Genomic DNA, 18,188 nt, shown 5'->3' with positions numbered 1-18,188 from the left:
GGGAGCCGCAACCCTGCCCGAGGGAAGGGGTGAGGGAGGAGCCATCTCAGACATTCCAGGGTCGGGGGTTGGGTCAGTCAAGGGGTGGCCAGACACGGCCCCATCATGGTCAGGACGGCCCTTGCTCACCAGAGTTAGGAGGGACCTGCCCTTGGGCAAGGCTGAAGCAGGCACCCTGACCCTGGGAATCAGGGAGACTTATCTGATGCCCCCTGGGCTGAGATTCAGCCCAGCTGCCTGGACCTGCCCCAGGGGCAGCGGGCTGGTGCCAGCATTTGGGTCTGGAGGGCCTAAGGCCCCACATATTCCCACAGATCAGCCCCACCTACAAGACCTACAAGGAAAGGCTCCTGCCCTGCCCTTGGGCCCTCCCCAGCTGCTGCCCCCCATCCCCATCCTTCCCCCACCTCTGGCTTCTCTTGCCCTCATAGCTGCTTCTCATGGGAGGAGGTGGGCTAGTAAGGACCACTCAAAGCAGGTGGAGCTGCTGTGAGCAGCCCCCTGGGAGGGGGCTCTAGATATTTCTGAAGGGACAGGGTGGACTGGCCCAGGGCCTCAGCAGGCAGACTTGGCTTGGCAAGAGGCAGCTCCCAGAGACACATCAGCATAGGCCATTCTGGGGTGTGCATTGTGTGCATGGGGCCCACCTGACACCCACACACAGGCCCCACCCAGCTCCCAAGCATCTGTAGCCCTGCAGAGACCTACACATGGAAAAGCTTCAGGCAGTGCCTGCGTCCCAGGTGCTGGGAGGTCACAGTCAGGACTGTGCCACCCAGGGGTCAACCCTCCTATCCATACTGGCCCGGTTAGGATGCCACCCTCTGGCATTGGGATGCTTCTGATACTCCAGCCGTAGGGAGGCAACCCCGTCCCTGGAGGGACCCAGGCCAGAGACGCCCCAGGCCTGCTGGGGTGGGCAGCACAGGGATGCAGTGGGGCCGCCCAGTGGTGACTCTGAGCTGAGCTCCATCCTTGGCCCTGATCACGTTGTGCCCAGGCACTGGCTCCCAGAGAAGGCAGCAGGAACCGCATGGCTTTGTCCCGACTAGTTCCTTCTCTCGCCAGAGTCCCAGGGTGGGAGGAAACAGAGACTCTGAAGCCCCGGTCCCAGCGCTGGGCCAGCTCCTGCTCTGGCTGTGCACTTGGAGTGCTGGCAGAGTGGGTAGCTGATGGAGGCCTGATTCCTTTCCCTCCAGGAAGCCCAACCCTCTTTCCCCAACCCAGGAACTTCGGCTTCCCAGCAGGTGACCCGACCTAAGGCAGGTTCCCTCCCAGGTCCAGCTCTTGGCTTACCCAAATGCCTGTGCCACAGAGTCCCCTCTGTCTGCCCACCCCTGCCTGGGGTCCCCCACTCTGCAGCATTCACCCCCAAGGAGGGCTCTGGGGAAGGACTCCACAGCTGAGCCGCCCAGGGAGGTGAGAATCTGGCTTTGAATGCTGAGTGGCTGACTTTCAGTCCCTATCAGAACCGGGCATTTCCCAGCACAGGCAGGCACAGAACCTGTCCATACCCAACCTTGCAGGGACTGGCCAACCAAGGCACCCAACTGTCACTCAGCGGGGATGAGACCATCCCCATGGCAGGCACAAAGAGCCCTCAAGGCCCTCAGTCCAGGAGATGCCTACTCTGGGGCTTCCCCGGGGGCAGGATGGGGGCCTGTGCGAAGCCCCCAGATACTTACCCATCTGGAAGTCCCCGCTGCCCAGGTCCCCGCTGCCCACACCATCTACAAGTAAAAGAGAGACTCTTTGTTGAGCACCTACTGGGTGTCAGGCACTGTTCTGGGCACCTGGCACACGGTGGGGAAGGTCATGAAAACACAGCTGTTGCCTCCTCTCCACACCTAGGGAGGGCCGGCCTGTAAAAGCCAGCTCGGAAGCCTCCATCAGAGAGGGTGTGGACCAGGACGGATGGGGTGGGCGGCGCCAGGTCAGACTGGCCTCTAGGTGAGAATGGGAGGAAGTGGAGTAGGGGGCCGTAATCATCCTCTACCGTGCACTGCCCACCACGCTCCCCTTAGGTCCTGCTCAATCTGGGCTGTACGGAGAAGCAGCCACCAGTCCCGGGTCACACAGTTTTAAGTGGAGGATCCTGCGGTCACTGGGACCAGGGCTCAGGCTGCACGCAGCTTTTAGCCCACCTCTGTTTTTGCTGAACTAAAAAAAAATTGAAGTATAGTTGCTGTACAACATTATACAGGTTACAGGCATACAATATAGCGATTCTCAATTCTTTTTTGTTTGTTTTTGGCTGTGCCGCGTGGCTTGTGGGATCTTAGTTCCCTGACCAGGGATCGAACCCAGGCCCCCGGCAGTGAAAGCACCAAGTCCTAATCACTGCACTGCCAGGGAATTCCCGTGATTCACGATTTTTGAAGGTTATACTCCACTTATAGTTATTATAAAATATTGGCTATGTTCCTCATGATGTACAACATATCCTTGTAGCTTATTTTATACCTAATAGTTTGTACCTTTTACTCCTCTACCGCTATATTGCCCTTCTCCCCTCCCCTGTACCCACTGGTAACCCACTAGTTTGTTCTCTACGTCTGTGAGTCTGCTTCTTTTGTGTTATATTCACTAGTTTGTTGTATTTTTTCGATTCCACGTATAAGTGATATCATACGGTGTTTTGTCTTTCTCTGTCTGACTTATTTCACTGAGCGTAATGCCCTCCGAGTCCATCCATGCTGCTGCAAATGGCAACATTTCATTCTTCTTTAGGGCTGAGTAGTATCTCATTGTATATGTATATACCACATCTTTATCCAGTCATCTGCTGCTGGACACTTAGGTTGCTTCCATATCTTTCTTAGTCCATCTCCTGAGCTGCCACCTTGGGCAAGCATCCTGGAGCCTCTTTAAGGACCGGTGGGAAGAACCCCAATTCCGTCCTTACCCCTTCCACTCCCAGCCACCAGAACCCTCCGCTCACCTCCGGAGACCTCATCAGCCAGGAAGTCCTCATCGTCAGAAAGGTCTGAATAGCTCCAGACAGCACGGCCCGCCGGGACTGTCTCTGCATCCTCGGGCAGGGACAAGCCATCATATGCCCTCAGCCCGCAGGTTACCTGTGGGACACCACACGAGCAATTGTGTCAAACTCTCCAACTCCTGCCAAGCCCAGGACCCCTCTTCTCACCTCAAGGGGGGGGGCCAGAGTCCCACCCCAAGGCCCTCCGGCAGTTAAATCAGACACGGTTTGGCAAAGACAGTCAGGCTGGGGCTGTACCATTGTTTTTGACTCAGTTTCCCCAAATCTCATTAGCCCCTGCATGAATCCTCAAATAAACTTATAAGTTTGTTTTGGGCCACACTGCACGTCTTGTGGGATCTTAGTTCTCCGACCAGGGATTGAACCCGTGCCCCCTGCAGTGGAAGCGCGGAGTCCTAACCACTGGACAGCCAGGGAAGTCCTGACAACAAACTTAAAATCACTTTGGTAAGTGACGACTCTTCTTCCTTTGGAGAAGGCAAGTGATATCCAGGACATGAGTTAGTGGACAGGGACACACAGGCAGGTAAAGGGTGACCGGGGCCAGCAAAGATGGGGGATGTGGGCAGGTGACAGGGTGGCCAGGGGCAGCACGGATGGGGGACAGAAGCAGAAATGGAGGGGAGGTCAACTGAAGCTGTTGCCGCCGACAGCAGCCCCCTGCCCCCCCCGCCCCAGCGGTCTTGGCCACCTCTTTCTGCCTTGGTCTGGCCTCCAAATCTCCAGGCCACAGGGAACACATTCCAGCCACGTTGGAGATCAGCTCTGGCACTTGTGGGCACACTGACAGGATCATCTGCGCACCCAGAAGCGGGGGTGGAGCCCAGCTGCTGGGCTGAACGGGGGCAGGTCAGGCGTGGTGTCAACTCATGTGACCTCGGGCTGCAGCTGAGCCCGGCACAAGCTCCACCTCGGGCTCCCGTTCCACAGAGGGGGCGGCTCGGACCCCGCACCTTGCAGGCCGGCGCAGAAGGGCCCCCGCAGCCATGACCCCTGCCTTTCTTGGGGATGGGTGCGGACAGCGAAGGCCTCTTTCCACTTAGACAAGATTGAGGTGTTTCCAAAGGAGTTTTACAAAATAACTTAGAGGAAAACAAACCCAGCAGAGCCCAAGGGAACCCCAGAGCCCCCAAGCACAAGAGTGCATGGATTCACACACCCAGCCCCAGATGGCCTGGCGTGAGTGTCTCAGGCCTGCCCTGGCCTCAGCCCTATCTGGGGAGCCCAGCCTGACTAGAAGGAAATAGTCTCACTTGTGAAAACCAAACCCGGCCCTCACTGGCTAGAAAAGGTGGTGGCAGCAGCAGAGAGGGCCAAAGAGAAGAAGAAAAACAGAGAAACAGCCAATCCTCCTCCCTCCCTGCTTCCCCAACGTCACACAGCCCAGGTCTTGGAGCCTCTGGCCTTTTCTCAGCTGGTGCCTCTTTTGGAATGCCCTTCCTCCTTTTGTTTACCTGGCTAACTCCAGTTCATCCTCCGAAACTCACCTAAACATCACCTCCTCTAACTACTCAGTAACAAAATGGAACAAATTCCATATAGGCCTGGAAACATGGAGGAATCTCAAACACATTATGCTGAGTGAAAGAAGCCAGACACGGAAGACTCCATAGCATACGATTTCACTTCTGTGAAACCCACGGGGGAAAAGTCTAATCTATAATAACAGAAAGATCTGTAGTTGCCTGGGACCAGGGGTTGGGTGCGGCTATCCGGGAAGGGTCACAGGAAACCTTTTGGAGTAACGGTCCCCTGGTTATATACAGCTCATTCTCATTATTGAATTGTACACTTAAAGTGGGTATGTTTTATTGTATGTAATTTACACCTCAATAAATATGACTCAAAAGAAAATCTCCTCTGGGAGGCTTTGTCATGACTCCTTGGCCTTTCCACCCACCTCTGCCCCTAGGCTGGGTTCTGGGCCCTCCAGGGCTCACACTGTAATGACCTGTACCTCCACTGGAATGACAGCACCTTGAAGGCATGGCCTGTGATCAGCTCATCTCTACCTTCTCAGCACTCCATGTTCAATAAATGCTTGAATAAACGAATGGACAAAAGTGTCATCACCTATTAATTCTAGCTGCTTCCTGAACATGACTTGTTCTGAAGGTACCACCCACCCCCAAGCAGTCTATATGCATCTCCCTCCCAGGCTGGGAGCTCCCTGGGGGGAGGGGCTGGGTGCCAATTGGTCATCTTTGTGTTTGCAGTGCTACCAAGCCTTGCGTAATGTCTGCACTGCCCATGTCTTATCCCCTAAAGCCCTTCCCCGCACAATCCACGGGCACATCCCTCCTCCTGTTCCTTTTTTTTTTTTTTAATATATATATTTTTGAATTCACATGTATTTTATTTCATTATTTTTTGGCCACACCGCGTGGCAGGTGGAATCTTAGTTCCTCGACCAGGAATTGAACCCGCGTCCCCTGCATTGGAATCGCAGAGTCTCAACTACTGGACCACCAGGGAAGTCCCTCCTGTTCCTTCTTTCCCCTCCCTCTCCCTCTGGACAAGTGCCCATTCCAGCCCTGGGTGGCCAGTAGACCTCTGGGCCATGCCCATGAGGTCTGCATCCAGGAATAAGCCTTAGAACCTCAAGGAGCTGGTGAGAAGTAGATTCCTGGGCTCCTTCTCAGAGCCGCTGAGTCAGACTCTCCCCACCCCAGCTGGGAGGGTTAAAGTCGTGCATGCTCAGGGGATTCTGACACTCACGGGTTACGAACCACAAGACTAGCCCCCTACCAGGGTTTCTCCTTCCTCCCCTGGGTAGGGGTAGAGGGCAGTGTTCCCACTGGGTTGGGGGCGGGGGTGGTCCTGAGAAGGCCCTGACTGACCTAAGGGGAGTGAGGCTAGGGCTGGTGCAGGGGCACTGACACTGGGCAGAGGAGGTTAGAGGGGCAGGACCCTCCCCACTTGGGGAGGGCTCTCTTTGTGTCATTGCCACCCCCTCTCCCTCCCCATGGAAGCAAGGCTGTGGAGGGCATGCATGGTGCACAGAGATTCCTGGCACCCCCTAGACACCAGACTGCTGTCTGGAAAGGAAAATCCTGGTGGTAAGCAAGGTCTAGAGCTTCTCCCAGGGAGGGAGAGGCCACCGGGGCTTGGGAATGGACAGGAAATAGCAAAGATTCAACTTGGAAAAAATGCTAGGAACACACATCTGTAGTGAGAGGAGAGAATCCAGAGCATGGCGGGTCCTGGACCGAAGCCCCTCCACCCCAGGGACCCCAGGAAATGGTCTCTGAGCATGCCAGCCTGCCCTTGCTCGCAGTCCCTACCCCAGGACCTGAGGCTTTGGGGTCAGATAAGGGCCTGCAGCAAGGCACAAGCCAGCAAGAGCAGAGACTTCACTTGTGGAAAGCTGAAGATCAAAAGGTTTTAACAGCTGTATTTTACATCTAGGAAGGGAGATGAAGCCAGGCTGGAAAGAAGCTTCCAGAAAGAGCACAAAAGAGCTTAGGACTTTTGCTTAGCACAAAAAAGTCTTAGGACTTGACCATAGAAGGGAATTTGGATTCAGAGCTGGAAAGTCCAGGGTCTACTTGGACTAACATTTATTGAGCACTTACTATGCAGCAGGTGCTCCTTTAAGGATTTTGTAGGCGTTAACCCAGGTCAGGTGTTAGGTAACCCCGCTGTAAAGATGGGGAAATGGAGCAGAGTCAGGAACCTGCTTGAAGATCTAGCACAGGGTAGAGCTGGGATTTGAACCCTGGTGGTCTGGCTCCAACAGCTAAGCCCTTACCACCGTGCCACACCACCTCTGTAACAAAGGCTGTGGAAGAGACGAACCAACTGAGGTCACTGAGAGTCACTCCCACATAGCCTCTCAACTGCAATTCCCAGTTTACAGAGCATTTCCTCAGCCTCAGTGTCATCTGACCCTGACAATGACCCCCTGAGGCGGATGAGCTGGTGCGGATGGCCCCCACTGGCTGGCAGAGTCAGGACTGTCCCAGGACCTCTGAGCTCCCTACCCCAAGCCCCTGCTCCCCAGGAAAGGACATGGGGCTGGAGCTGGGCCTCTGGGCTGGCCATGAGGCCCAAGCAGTGGGCAGAGCCAGGAGGCCCAGGGCTGACCACTCTCCATCCCCAACCGGACCAGCTCCCAGGATGGCTCATGGGATGCCTGAGCTGGCAGCGTCCTGGACCCATACAGTGGGTGCTTAAGGTCCCAAGGAGGGCCGTCAGTGGCTCCAAGGTCAAAGGCAGAAATAGAACCCAGGTTTCCTGCGCTGCAGCCTGTCTCCGGCTGTGAGGGAGCCCTGCTTCCTTCCAGAGGAACCCAGTGCTTCAGACAGGCGTTGGAGCCGGATGGCGGGGCCAGACAGGAAGGGTCCAGAGGGCAGGCCTGGGTCAGAGAGGAAGGAGTCAAACAGAGAAGGGGATTTTCCAGACCCTGCGGGTTCCTGGTGAAGGAAAGGAGGGGGCAGCTGACTCACACAGGCCAAGGACTGTTCTAGACTGCTAGGAACAATTGCGTGCGGTGGAGGTGTGGGCAGAGTGCCCCCACACACACAATGGCCAGGCGCTCCCTGAACACAGGCAGGGTGAGGCAGTGGGGGGACCAGACAGGCAGGATATCAAACAGACGGGGGACTTCTGGGAGGCACCCACTCTCAGAGGCTGGGTTGGATCCAGGCCCTCCAGTGAGGATGAGGTCGCACATGGAGCTCCAGGTCCAAGTCCTGCAAAGGCCCCTTGGGGACCGGGGACATCGGCCGCGCCTTCCTCTCCTGGACTGGGTGAGGATGCAGAAGGAGCCAAGGATGTCTGGGAAGAGTGTGGGGGTGAAAGGTCAAGCCATGAGCGAGGGGTATAGAAGGCAGAGGTTTTGGGGTACAGGGGTAGGTACAGATACAGATAGTGGATATGGGGTGTGGGGTTTTCAAAAGGAGTTTTTAGGGGCTTCCCTGGTGGCACAGTGGTTGAGAGCCCGCCTGCCGATGCAGGGGACACGGGTTCGTGCTCTGGTCCGGGAAGATCCCACATGCCGCGGAGTGGCTGGGCCCGTGAGGCACGGCCGCTGAGCCTGTGCGTCCGGAGCCTGTGCTCCGCAACGGGAGAGGCCACAACAGTGAGAGGCCCGCGTACCGCAAAAAAAAAAAAAAAAAAAGGTAAAAAGGAGTTTTTAAGTGAGGACTGTGGGTCTTGCGGAGGTTACGTGTATAGACAAGAGTTTCCGGCGCTGCTAAAATCAAAACTGTAGGAAGAGACACAGCGGCAAGTGAAGAGACGACCATAAAAATGGTCACTGTCTGCGGAGGGCTTTCCCCGTGCCAGGCCCTGTCCTCAACATACTCAACTAATCCTCACAGCAACCCGGGAGGGCTGGCACTACAGGGCCACTATCCCTCATCTGCAATAAGGGAAATCCAAGGAGCTCCGAAAACCAAGAGTGGTTTTTTTTGTTTTGTTTTTAGTAAGTTTATAGCAAGCTCATTTGGTGTCAAGTCCTGACCTAAACTGACATGAAGCTATTAATAGCTTATCCACTCCGCTTAGGGTAAACAGTCATACATTTTGCTGCAGCAATATTAATGTGTTTGATTATGGGGTGTCGCCCCAGACTCTACCGAGGATGTCACATCACAGCTGGCATATGCTCTATGTCACCTTTCTCAAGTCTGGAAACTTCTGAATTCCAAAACATGGCTGACTCCAACGGTCTCAATTAAGGGATTGTGAACTTATAACTGTTATTTCCATTTTGCAGGCTCAGAGAGGGTCATCTGTGTAAATGGGAGTAAGCATGTACCTTGTATACAGTTAGTGCTCCATAAGCATTAGAATTAGTACCGTGCAGGGGGCACAGGGTAGAGGTGAAGGGCTGAGAGGTGATGAAGTGATGCACGGAGGCTTGGGATTTGGGCTCAGGCCTAGGGTCACCTTCAGGTCTGGGATGAAGGGAGGGGTCTAGCTCTGCTGCCCAGGCCCTGGGCTGGCTGGCTGGGTGGGGCCCTGGCTGGGGGTGAAGCTTGGTTTCAAGGCTCAAATTGTCTGCCTGCTCTGAGGTTGATGCTGGGAGGACTGGGGGACTTCGGGCTTCTCCAGAGACATTCTTCCCATGTCTTGGGCAGCCAGCCCATGCCCTCCCCCCACCTCCCCATGGTCCAGGCCTGGGGCCGAGCCCTCCACCACCCCACAGCTGGGCAGGAAGGCCTGAGTACTGCAGTCCCCAGGGTGGCTGCAGCTGCCTGGAGTGAGCTCACTCCATCAAAATCCAGAGACAGCGTGCGGGTGGGGGACAAACGAGCTGCTGCCTGCCCACCTGCCTTCTGCCAGCACAGACTCTGCCCCCTCCCCCACCCAAGGCGGAGGGACCAGCAAAAGCGTGACCCGAGGCCCCCGAAATCTCCAGGGAGGGACCCAAACTCAGACAAGTTCCTCCTCCCACTCTGCTGTGACGCAGGCTCCCAGATAACTCCACCAGTGCTCCCCACACTCTGCTACAACCCAGGCCCCAGATACGGGGTCAAGGTGCCATGCCCCACCCCCAGGCTGCTGGGTACCTTGTCCACGGGCAGCAGACGGCAAAGGGGAAGGAATCTGTCAGAGCAGCACTTTGTTGTGCAAACTGCCAGGGGCGGGAGGACCCAACACAAAGGCCAAAAGGCCTTTAATCCCCTGGCAGGCTGAGAGGGGCGCCGGGCCGGAAAGGAGGCGGCTGCAGCCTCCTCTGGCATGCCTGCACTGCCCGTGCCACTCGGGAGCCCTGCCAGCTTCCCACACTTGGGCTCCCAAAGGCGGCAGGATCTTTGCCAGCCAGGTGGCCAGGAAGGACACAGGTCCCCCAAATAAGGAGAATGGCCGAGGCTCATCAAGTGCTCACCACGTGCAGACGCTGAGATAAGGTCTGTACAAGGCTTATGTCACGCAAACCCGCAACCTCACAAGGCAGATACTGGTGGCTCCCCCACTTTTCAGATAAGGAAAGAGGCTCAGAGAAGGCAAGTCACCTGCCCAAGTACACACAGCTAAGGCAATAGAAATCCAGTTTGAAAGTGGGGCCCCTGTGCTAGCTCAGAGGCACAGCTGCCAGCAGGCCCCTCCTTCTGACCCCTGCCCTCTGTACCATGGCCTGGAACTTGGAAAGGCAGCATTCCAGCCAGCATCCCGAGGGAGTGCTGAGGCCCAGTCAGGGTCTTCCACCCTGGCCAAGGGAGTGGGAAGCTGGGGTCTGGGGCTTCTCATCCCAGCTCTGCCCCAAACTCACCATGTGACCCTGGACAAGCCCCTTGACACCCTTCCCTTTTAGCAAACTGCAGCCATCTCAGTCAATGTGAGCCAAAGCACCAGGAGGACAGGACAGTGATTTTTATGTTTTGATCATTGCTGCATCTTCAGAACAGACAATACATAGTAGGTGCTCAATTAATATCTGCTGATTGAGGGACTTCCCTGGTGGTCCAGTGGGTAAAACTCCATGCTCCCAATGCAGGGGGCCCAGGTTCGATCCCTGGTTGGAGAACTAGATCCCGCATGCATGCTGCAACTAAGAAGTCCGCATGCTGCAACTAAAGGATCCCCCGTGTGGCCACTAAAACCCGGAGCGACCAAAGTAAATAAATAAATAAACAAATATTTTTTAAAAATCTGTTGATTAGGTGGCACGGTGAAAGAATGAATGAATGAACAAACGAACTTGCCCAACAACCCTGAGGTAGGAATTAGCCCATTTGACAAAAGAAAGCAAAGTTCAGAAACAGAAAGGACGGACTTGCCCAAGATCACACAGCTAGCATATACCAGAATTATCTCTGGGCTTCATTTCCCCATTGGTAAAATCGAGGCCATAACACCTCATCCCAAGAGAAGCAGGGGACTGAGTCACACACTCCCTGAAATCCATCCTAGGACACCTTGCCCTTGGATTACAATCCTGCCAGGTCTCAGTTCTCTTGGTGATAAAAATGGTCTTTGGCCACACTTCCCAAAGCAAAGAACCCTGCTTTGTTTGCTTCCTTCCTGGGGCTGCTGAGAGAGACAAGTAGAATGAAGGGTGACCTGCTTTGGGAAGTGTGGCCAAAGACCCTGAATTTGTCTGGCCCTTTCGCAAGTAGACCTGACCCGGGCTCTGCCTTGAAGGCCCCTCTAATGTAGCTGGGGCGGGCGCCCGAATGGGTCTGCTACAGCCATGGCCAAGCAAGAGCAATTTATCCCTGCGTCTCAGAGAGATGCGACCAGTGGGGCAGAGAGGGTGCACAGCCCCGAACCTAGGCCACCTCGGCCTCTTTCTAGCTGGGTAGGCTCAGCTTGCTCATCTGTTAAAAAAGGGTCGTCAATCGGACCTACCCCACAAGGTTCCACTCCAGTCACTCTGACCTCTACTTTTTGGGCATCTAATAGGTGTTGGCCCTGAGGATAAAAGGGTCGTCAATCAGACCTACCCCACAAGGTTCCACTCCAGTCACTCTGACCTCTACTTTTTGGGCATCTAATAGGTGTTGGCCCTGAGGATAAAATGAGGAAGTAGATGGTCACGGAGCTCCGTGTGCCTAGTGGAGACAGACCACGAAGCCGAGTGATGAAAACACAGTGTGCAGAGAACTCTGCAGAGGAAGGACAGAGGCTGGGAGAGCCCAGAGGAGGGTCCGCCCCACTTAGCGAGGCTGGGCAGAGGTTGGGGAGGGTTTCCCAGAGGAAATGACAATTCAGCTGGGTTTGAAGACGATTTTGCCTAAGCAGGATGGAGAAGGGAGACAGAGTATGCACCAGGCAGAAGGAAGGTGGGCTGAGGGACGGGAAGAAGTTTGGTGCAGTGGGACATGGTGTGCCAGGTGGCAGAGGATCAAAGGAAACCAGCCCTGAATGGGCTTTTCCACTAAAGAGCAGTGCCCCTTTTCGTGCTGTTGTCATGGTGCTGGTCACAGAGCCCAATGCTCCCAGTGCCCCCGGAGTCTCCACACTGTCTTCCTGCTCTTACACCCCAAGTATGGGTCTCCCCTGGTGCTGAGTGTGCTGCCTGCCGCGTACAGGGAGGAAGCAGGAAGCTACTGGGAAATGTCTCTGCCCCACCCATGTGCCAGGTGGGGCCACTGTGGTGGGAGTGGCCGAGTGGCAGCTTCCGGGCTGGGCCGCCCAGCAAGAAGGTCCCCAGGGGTTGGACGTTATCCACCAAGTACCGTTGGTGCCAACAGCGCCTGTGGTGTTCACGTGCCTGCCTCCTGCCCACAGCCCGGTTCGGTCCTCAGATTCTCTGGCCATGGAACACTGGCGTGCCTGTGGGCCTTCGAGGCCACAGCAACCTGGTCGGGTGTGCCCATGCCTTCTGGGGTCACGACCCACAGATTTCATGAATGAAGTCCCTAGCGCAGTGCCAGTCCTACGGGAGGATGCAGGGAGTGTTCCACACATTTTCAATGAAATGAGACACCACTAACAACAATGAGCCTGAACAGACTAGGTTAGGCCTTTCCAACTGCTCTCGACTCACCAAAGAATTAGGAAAAAAGCCCTTATTATGGCCAACCAGGTCCCGTGTGATCTACCTACACACACGTGTATATACTTATACAGACCTCTGCACTTCCTCTCCTACTGTGAGCTCCCTACTCCCTGCCACATTTGTCTCAACAGTTCTCAAACACACCAAGCCCCCACCCACCTCAGGGCCTTTGCACTTGCTGTGTCCCCTGCCTGGGACACCACCCCCAGGTGTACACATTCCTCTTCCTCTGGTTTTTGCTCAAATGCCACCTTTAGAGAGACCCACCCCGACTATATCCCAGTTCCAGAATCCATTATAGTTGGCTCTCTGTCGCTTCCCTTACTTTGCCTCAGACGACCTCACCACTTAAATTCTACCCTACATTTTACATGTTTATCATCAGCTCCGTGAAGGCAGGGACTTTGTCCATTTTGTTCACTGCTGAATCCCCAGCCCCTAAAAGTGCCTGGCACACAGGAGATGCTCAATAATATTTGTTAAATTAATGAATGAATGGGGTTTACAAATCAAGAGACAGTCTTAGAAAGGTGACTTGCCCGTGGCCACAGAGACACTGAAGCCAGACCCCCGGTTCCAAACAGGGAACTCTGTTCTACCTGAGCCCTCCTCCTGCCATCTCTGACACCTGGAGCTTTGCAGCCAGGCGGCCCATCTCTGGGGGCACAAGAAGCTGTCCACGGTCACTGAGGAGAGACCTGCCCGCTGCCCAGACCAGCATCCCAGGGAACGGGCGGGGATCTCAGAGGCAAGCAGGCCCACAGCTCTGGCTCCAGGGCCTTGCGCAAGGCAGCCAGACAGCCAGGCCTCAGTGACTCCATTCCTGCTTGCTCCCGTGGGCATCGGCAACAGGAAAAAACAGGCTGGAATGGCAGCCCAACAGCTGCAGCCAAAAAGGCCAGCTCCCCCTGCCCCCGGGGCTTTCCTCATCTGCTTCCTGGAGGGGGAGGAGGGGCAGCCAGGGCCGAGCCCATGGTTGAAGATAGGCCTGTGGGCAACAGAGCTGGAAATAAGAGGAAGGGCCCCTTCCTTTTGAAGCACCCCCCCCCCCCGTCCCCTTTCCTCATGACTAACGTCCATTCCAGGGCACAGTAACTCTGGACAGGAATAGGTATGAGGGAAGGTCATGCAGACAAACACTTCTGGGAAAGGCTGGCTGCACAAAGCTGAGCTGGTTCCCTAAGTCCTAAACGTCCCAAATACCATGATGAGGGAAGGGGGACAACTATGTAGTGTTTCCCAAATGTGCTTAATTTGGAACCCTTTCTTCATGCAGACCTCATGGGACTAGGGTTCCACAGAACATACTTTGGGAACACCCACCCAAACATCCATCTTTCCCTCAGCTAGCTGCCAACAGGCTCTCCCAAAGGAAGGCTTTAGACGTAAGCTATGAGCCACCACCACAGGGGTTTTGAAAAGGGGGTTCCTGAAGACAGAAAAGCCCCAAGGCCACATGAGAAGTGCTGACAAAGGAAGAGTGGGCCAGGTGACAGCTAGCTGGTGGCAGGAGGATATGCTCTCTCCCGGGGTGAGAAAACCCAGACAGGAGCTGCTCCTTCCCTCCCTGGCCATCAGCTGCCCTCTCAGAAGATGAGTCCCTCAGAGAGGACAAGGAGGGTAGCCCAGCACCTGGTCACTCCCAGTGCCCTAGGATCAAGGAGAAGGTCCCAGGGTATCCACGCCCAAAGACAAAGGGAGCGGAGTGATCGAGGGAGGGCTCCACTGCTGAGTGCGGAGATGGGGACGGGGATCGCCGGGGGCGAGGGGAGGTGGGAGGGGCTGGTGGTCCTCCAGGCAGCAGGCGGGCCATGAGGGATGGAGAATGGGCTTCCAGCTCACCCCGATGTCTTGGGCAAGTCCCTTCCCCTCTCTGGGCCTCAGGCTCCCTTGTCAAATGACGCAGTAGGCCTAGATCACTGTTTTCCAGTCTGTCCTCAGGGGGTGGGCGGGGAACAGGTAAGAGTTTGGGCCCACTCCCCCAAATACTCACTTCAATGAAAAACAAATTCCATCTTTTCCCATTTTATATTCTGACCTTCTACATAATATGTCTGGTTCAGTCCCTGGTTAGCTGTAAGCAAGTCACTTCACCTCTCTGTGCCTGTTTCCTCAGCTGTAAAATGGGCATGATAATTTATAATAATAGTATCTACCTCATAGGGTTGTTGTAAAATGCTACCACATGGTGGAGGCTCTATAGGTGTTTGCTGTTATTTATCAAAATATAATAGTATTTAACCAAAATACCATTATTTTGATGTAAACAAGGGTTGCACTGCTTAATAATAAGTTTAAAAGTTTTCAGCTTAGACGATCCCAAAGGTTCCTTCTGGCTTTGCCATTTTATGACTCTGAAACCCTGAAATGTTAGAATTCTAAAATTCTAGGCTGTGACTCCCACCAGCAGAGAGAGCGGGGCTCGGGGAGGGAATTAAAAAGTGAGGACCAAGCCATAAGGAACAGACTTCAGGAAACTGACCAGCGAAGGGTTACCATCTTCATCATCGTCATTTACCTGTTTACACCTCCCCCACTACCCTGTTCCAGAAAGACTCAAAGCAGCTAACAAAGATATACACGTAACAGCAAGAGAAAACCAACTAAAGACGCATAAGCAAAACTGTATTACAGCAGACAGGGCCTGGACTGGAGCGAGACGAGTAGGCGGGAAGCACGTGCTCAATTCTGGAGGTCTGGGAAAGTGACAATGCATTAGGTTCTAAGTTTTCCAGTGGCCAGTGGGAAGAAGGAAACCTGACCGGTCCCTGGATTCTGTGTCCCAGGAGGTAAAAACAAACCCGTTGCTTAGAAGAAGCACAACTGGGCTTCCCTGGTGGCGCAATGGTTAAGGAATCCACCTGTCAATGCAGGGGACACGGGTTCGAGCCCTGGTCCAGGAGGATCCCACATGCCGCGGAGCAGCTAGGCCCGTGCGCCACAGCTGCTGAGCCTGCATGCCACAACTATTGAGGCCCGTGCGCCTACAGCCCATCCTCTGCAGCAAAAGAAGCCACCACAATGAGAAGCCCGCGCACCGCAACGAAGAGTGGCCCCCGTTCGCCGCAGCTGGAGAGAGCCCGCGCGCAGCAACAAAGACCCAACACAGCCAAAAATAAAATAAATTAATTTAAAAAAAAAAGAAGCAGCAGCACAACTATTCCTGATACTGACAGCATGAATGCCCTGAGGGTAAAGATTTATCTGGCACCCTTCTTTACCCTTAGCTGGGGGGGGCCGGCATCCCACTGGAGTCCACTGACCATGACCCTTTGACAATGAGGTCAGGGGCAGAGGCCATAGTGTTCAAAGATCCAAGAGGCTGGAATGGTGGTCCAGGGAGTGCCCCCAGCATCCTCGTTCTGGGCAGGATTACCCATCCCTCCCCATGCCTGAACACAGCCAGTGCCCAAAATAGCCAGAGCAGGAGAGGGTGCCAGGAGGCCCGGGGCAGGGCACCTGGCTAGGCCTGCCCACAGAGGAGGGCCCAGTGGGCCAAAGCACACACATCCCTGGGGTACAAAGGAGCACCTTCACTTGGGCACATGGCCCTCTCTGGGAGTCCCCCACCCACCAGGCTCCCCCCTTGGCTGCACGTTGCTCACGCAGAGTCTAGGCAGCTGCTCCACCCTTTCCACAAGGCAGGCCTTCCTGCAGGAGCCAAATGGAAGAGTCTTCACAAAAACACCACCCGCACCCTAGAGGGAAGTGCTTGGAGACCTCCTCCTGCTCCCCACCTCCAAGGTCTGCCTCCCTCAGGATTCTCCTGGATCTCCCTAGCTGTAGGCCAAGACAATGGGGGCTATTTTGGGCTGCATGGGGTATTTAAAGCTCTGGCTGGGCCTCATTCCTGGGGAACAAGAGGCCCTGACCTCTGCAAGGCCTTCCTGAAATTGTTGCTGCTCATATTGTGGTGGACATGTCCCAACCTCTCCTGCCAGGCCTTAAGGCCCCGAGGGATGCCGCACAAGGGCCTCCTCCTCCAGGAAGCCCTCAGGGCCGCTACCTAAGACCCTTGGAGGAGCTGGGTCCTGGCCCCTGCTCAGCCACTGATCTTCTCAGCCCACACTTTCTGCATTTGCAGTTTTCTCATCTGCAAAATCTGGATAATACCACCAGTATGTGTAAAAGTACTTGGAGGCTTCGTTAAAATGAAGCTGTGTCTCCCCAGCTACCATGTGGGGGAGAAGGTAAGCAGGGTGGAAATCTTGTCTGTTTGGTCACTGCTCTTTTTCTAGCACCTGGCACACAGTAGGTGCCAAATAAATATCTATTGACTGATATAAATATTTGTGGAATGTGTCTGTAATCCCCACAGAACCACCCACAGTGCTGAGTACACAGGTGGTTAATACTCTTTGGTAATTATATTGCCAGATCTCATTTTGGGCACTCGGACCATGCCAGGCCTTATGCTAAGTACTATACATTGATTATCTCATTTAATTTGCTCAGCAATCCCAAGAGGTCGGTACTATTATTATTTTATAAGCAGGAAAATGCGAGTTCCACTCCAAGTGGTTAAGGAGCTTGCCTGGGGTCCTAAAGCTACAAAGCGGCCTAAAACTACAAGCGGGAATCAAACCCAGGAACGCTGAAGTCTCTATAATCCTGCACAAAAACACCCCCAAGAAAGGCAGCGGGGTGAGCACTGAGCTGGGAGCCAAGAGCCTGAATTCAGCCATTCAGTAGCTGTGTGACTTCAAGCAAGTCACTTGGCCTCTCTGGAACTGTTTTCTCTTCCATAAAAACAGGAGCGTTTATTCTTGTTCCTTTGTGTCATTAGTAAAATCAAAGGGATTTAGGGATGTGACCATGTCCCCCATGTTAGCCCCAACCTTTCCCCAGGGTCAGCAGCTATGAAGGACAGTGGGAAGATGTCCTGGAGAGGACGGGGGTGCCCACTGCTGGCTCTGGAACAAGGCTTGGCAGTGGCTGACAACAGCTGGTATGAGTTCTGGGCCTGGCCCAAGTAGGGGGAGAGGGGTGGGCTGAGAGGTCACCTCTGGTCCTCCTCTGTCACCCTTCCTTGCTGACAGCTGCTGGGGCCTCAGGGCCAAGGGCCCCGCAGCAGAAGGGGGTGGGAGCCGGCTGGCTGGCGTCATCTCAGTCCTCATGCTGCCAACTGCTCAAATCCCAGGGTGCCTGGCCCTACCGGGCTCACTGGCCAGGACGCAGGCCTCACTGCCCCACCCCGTAGCCCTTTCCCCAGTTCCCTGGGAAGTCTGGGGTGAGGGTGGAGGGGCTGGAGCAAAGGTCTGCAGGTTGAACATGCCTTGCTCGGAGCCTGGGCTGCCCCAGACCCCCTGAGGGGAGGTGGCTGGGCAGGTCTGGGTAGGAAGGGGGTCCTAGGAGGGGCCTTGTAGTTTTCCTGGCAAATGGCCGGGGTTGCAAGCCCTGCAGGGACCCTTCTTGGAGCCTGTGAACTCAGCCTGGCCTGGCCCCACCCCAGACCCCTCTCAGCCCCCATAGCTCCACTCCCAGCTCAGTGCCGAGCCTTTCCAGTCTGCTGCAGCCCACGCGCCTCTTGCTCCTCTGAACTCCTGCCTACCCATAATTACCACTGACCATATTTTCCAAAGCGAACGTGAAGAACAGTTTAACAAAGGATTCTTGGGCCACTTCCGGGTGTCAGAGGCAGCCTGGGAGATGTAGTCTGGATTTCAAACTCTAGGACATGTTCACAGTGTTTTGGAAGGACTTTTTTTTTTTTGGCCACGCCGCGTGGCACGT

General features: G+C 55.0%; 1 protein-coding gene across 1 annotated transcript in view; it reads right to left on the bottom strand.

Annotated features, from left to right (window-relative positions):
- The window catches only part of HSPG2 (heparan sulfate proteoglycan 2), a 102,065-nt gene that overhangs the window by 63,516 nt on the left and 20,361 nt on the right, over positions 1–18,188 (bottom strand). Inside the window, exons 2-3 of the mRNA XM_029227271.1 lie at positions 2,942–3,077; positions 1,686–1,730 (exon numbers count right to left, since the gene is read on the bottom strand). Of these exons, the coding sequence (XP_029083104.1) occupies positions 1,686–1,730; positions 2,942–3,077 (181 nt within the window). The remainder of the gene's footprint in view (positions 1–1,685; positions 1,731–2,941; positions 3,078–18,188) is intronic.

Source organism: Monodon monoceros, unplaced genomic scaffold, assembly GCF_005190385.1.
Source record: "Monodon monoceros isolate NGI ecotype Baffin Bay Population unplaced genomic scaffold, NGI_Narwhal_1 Super_Scaffold_18, whole genome shotgun sequence".
NCBI lineage: Eukaryota > Metazoa > Chordata > Mammalia > Artiodactyla > Monodontidae > Monodon > Monodon monoceros.
Note: the sequence above shows the minus strand (reverse complement) of the source record. Positions and strands in the feature narration are given on the sequence as shown.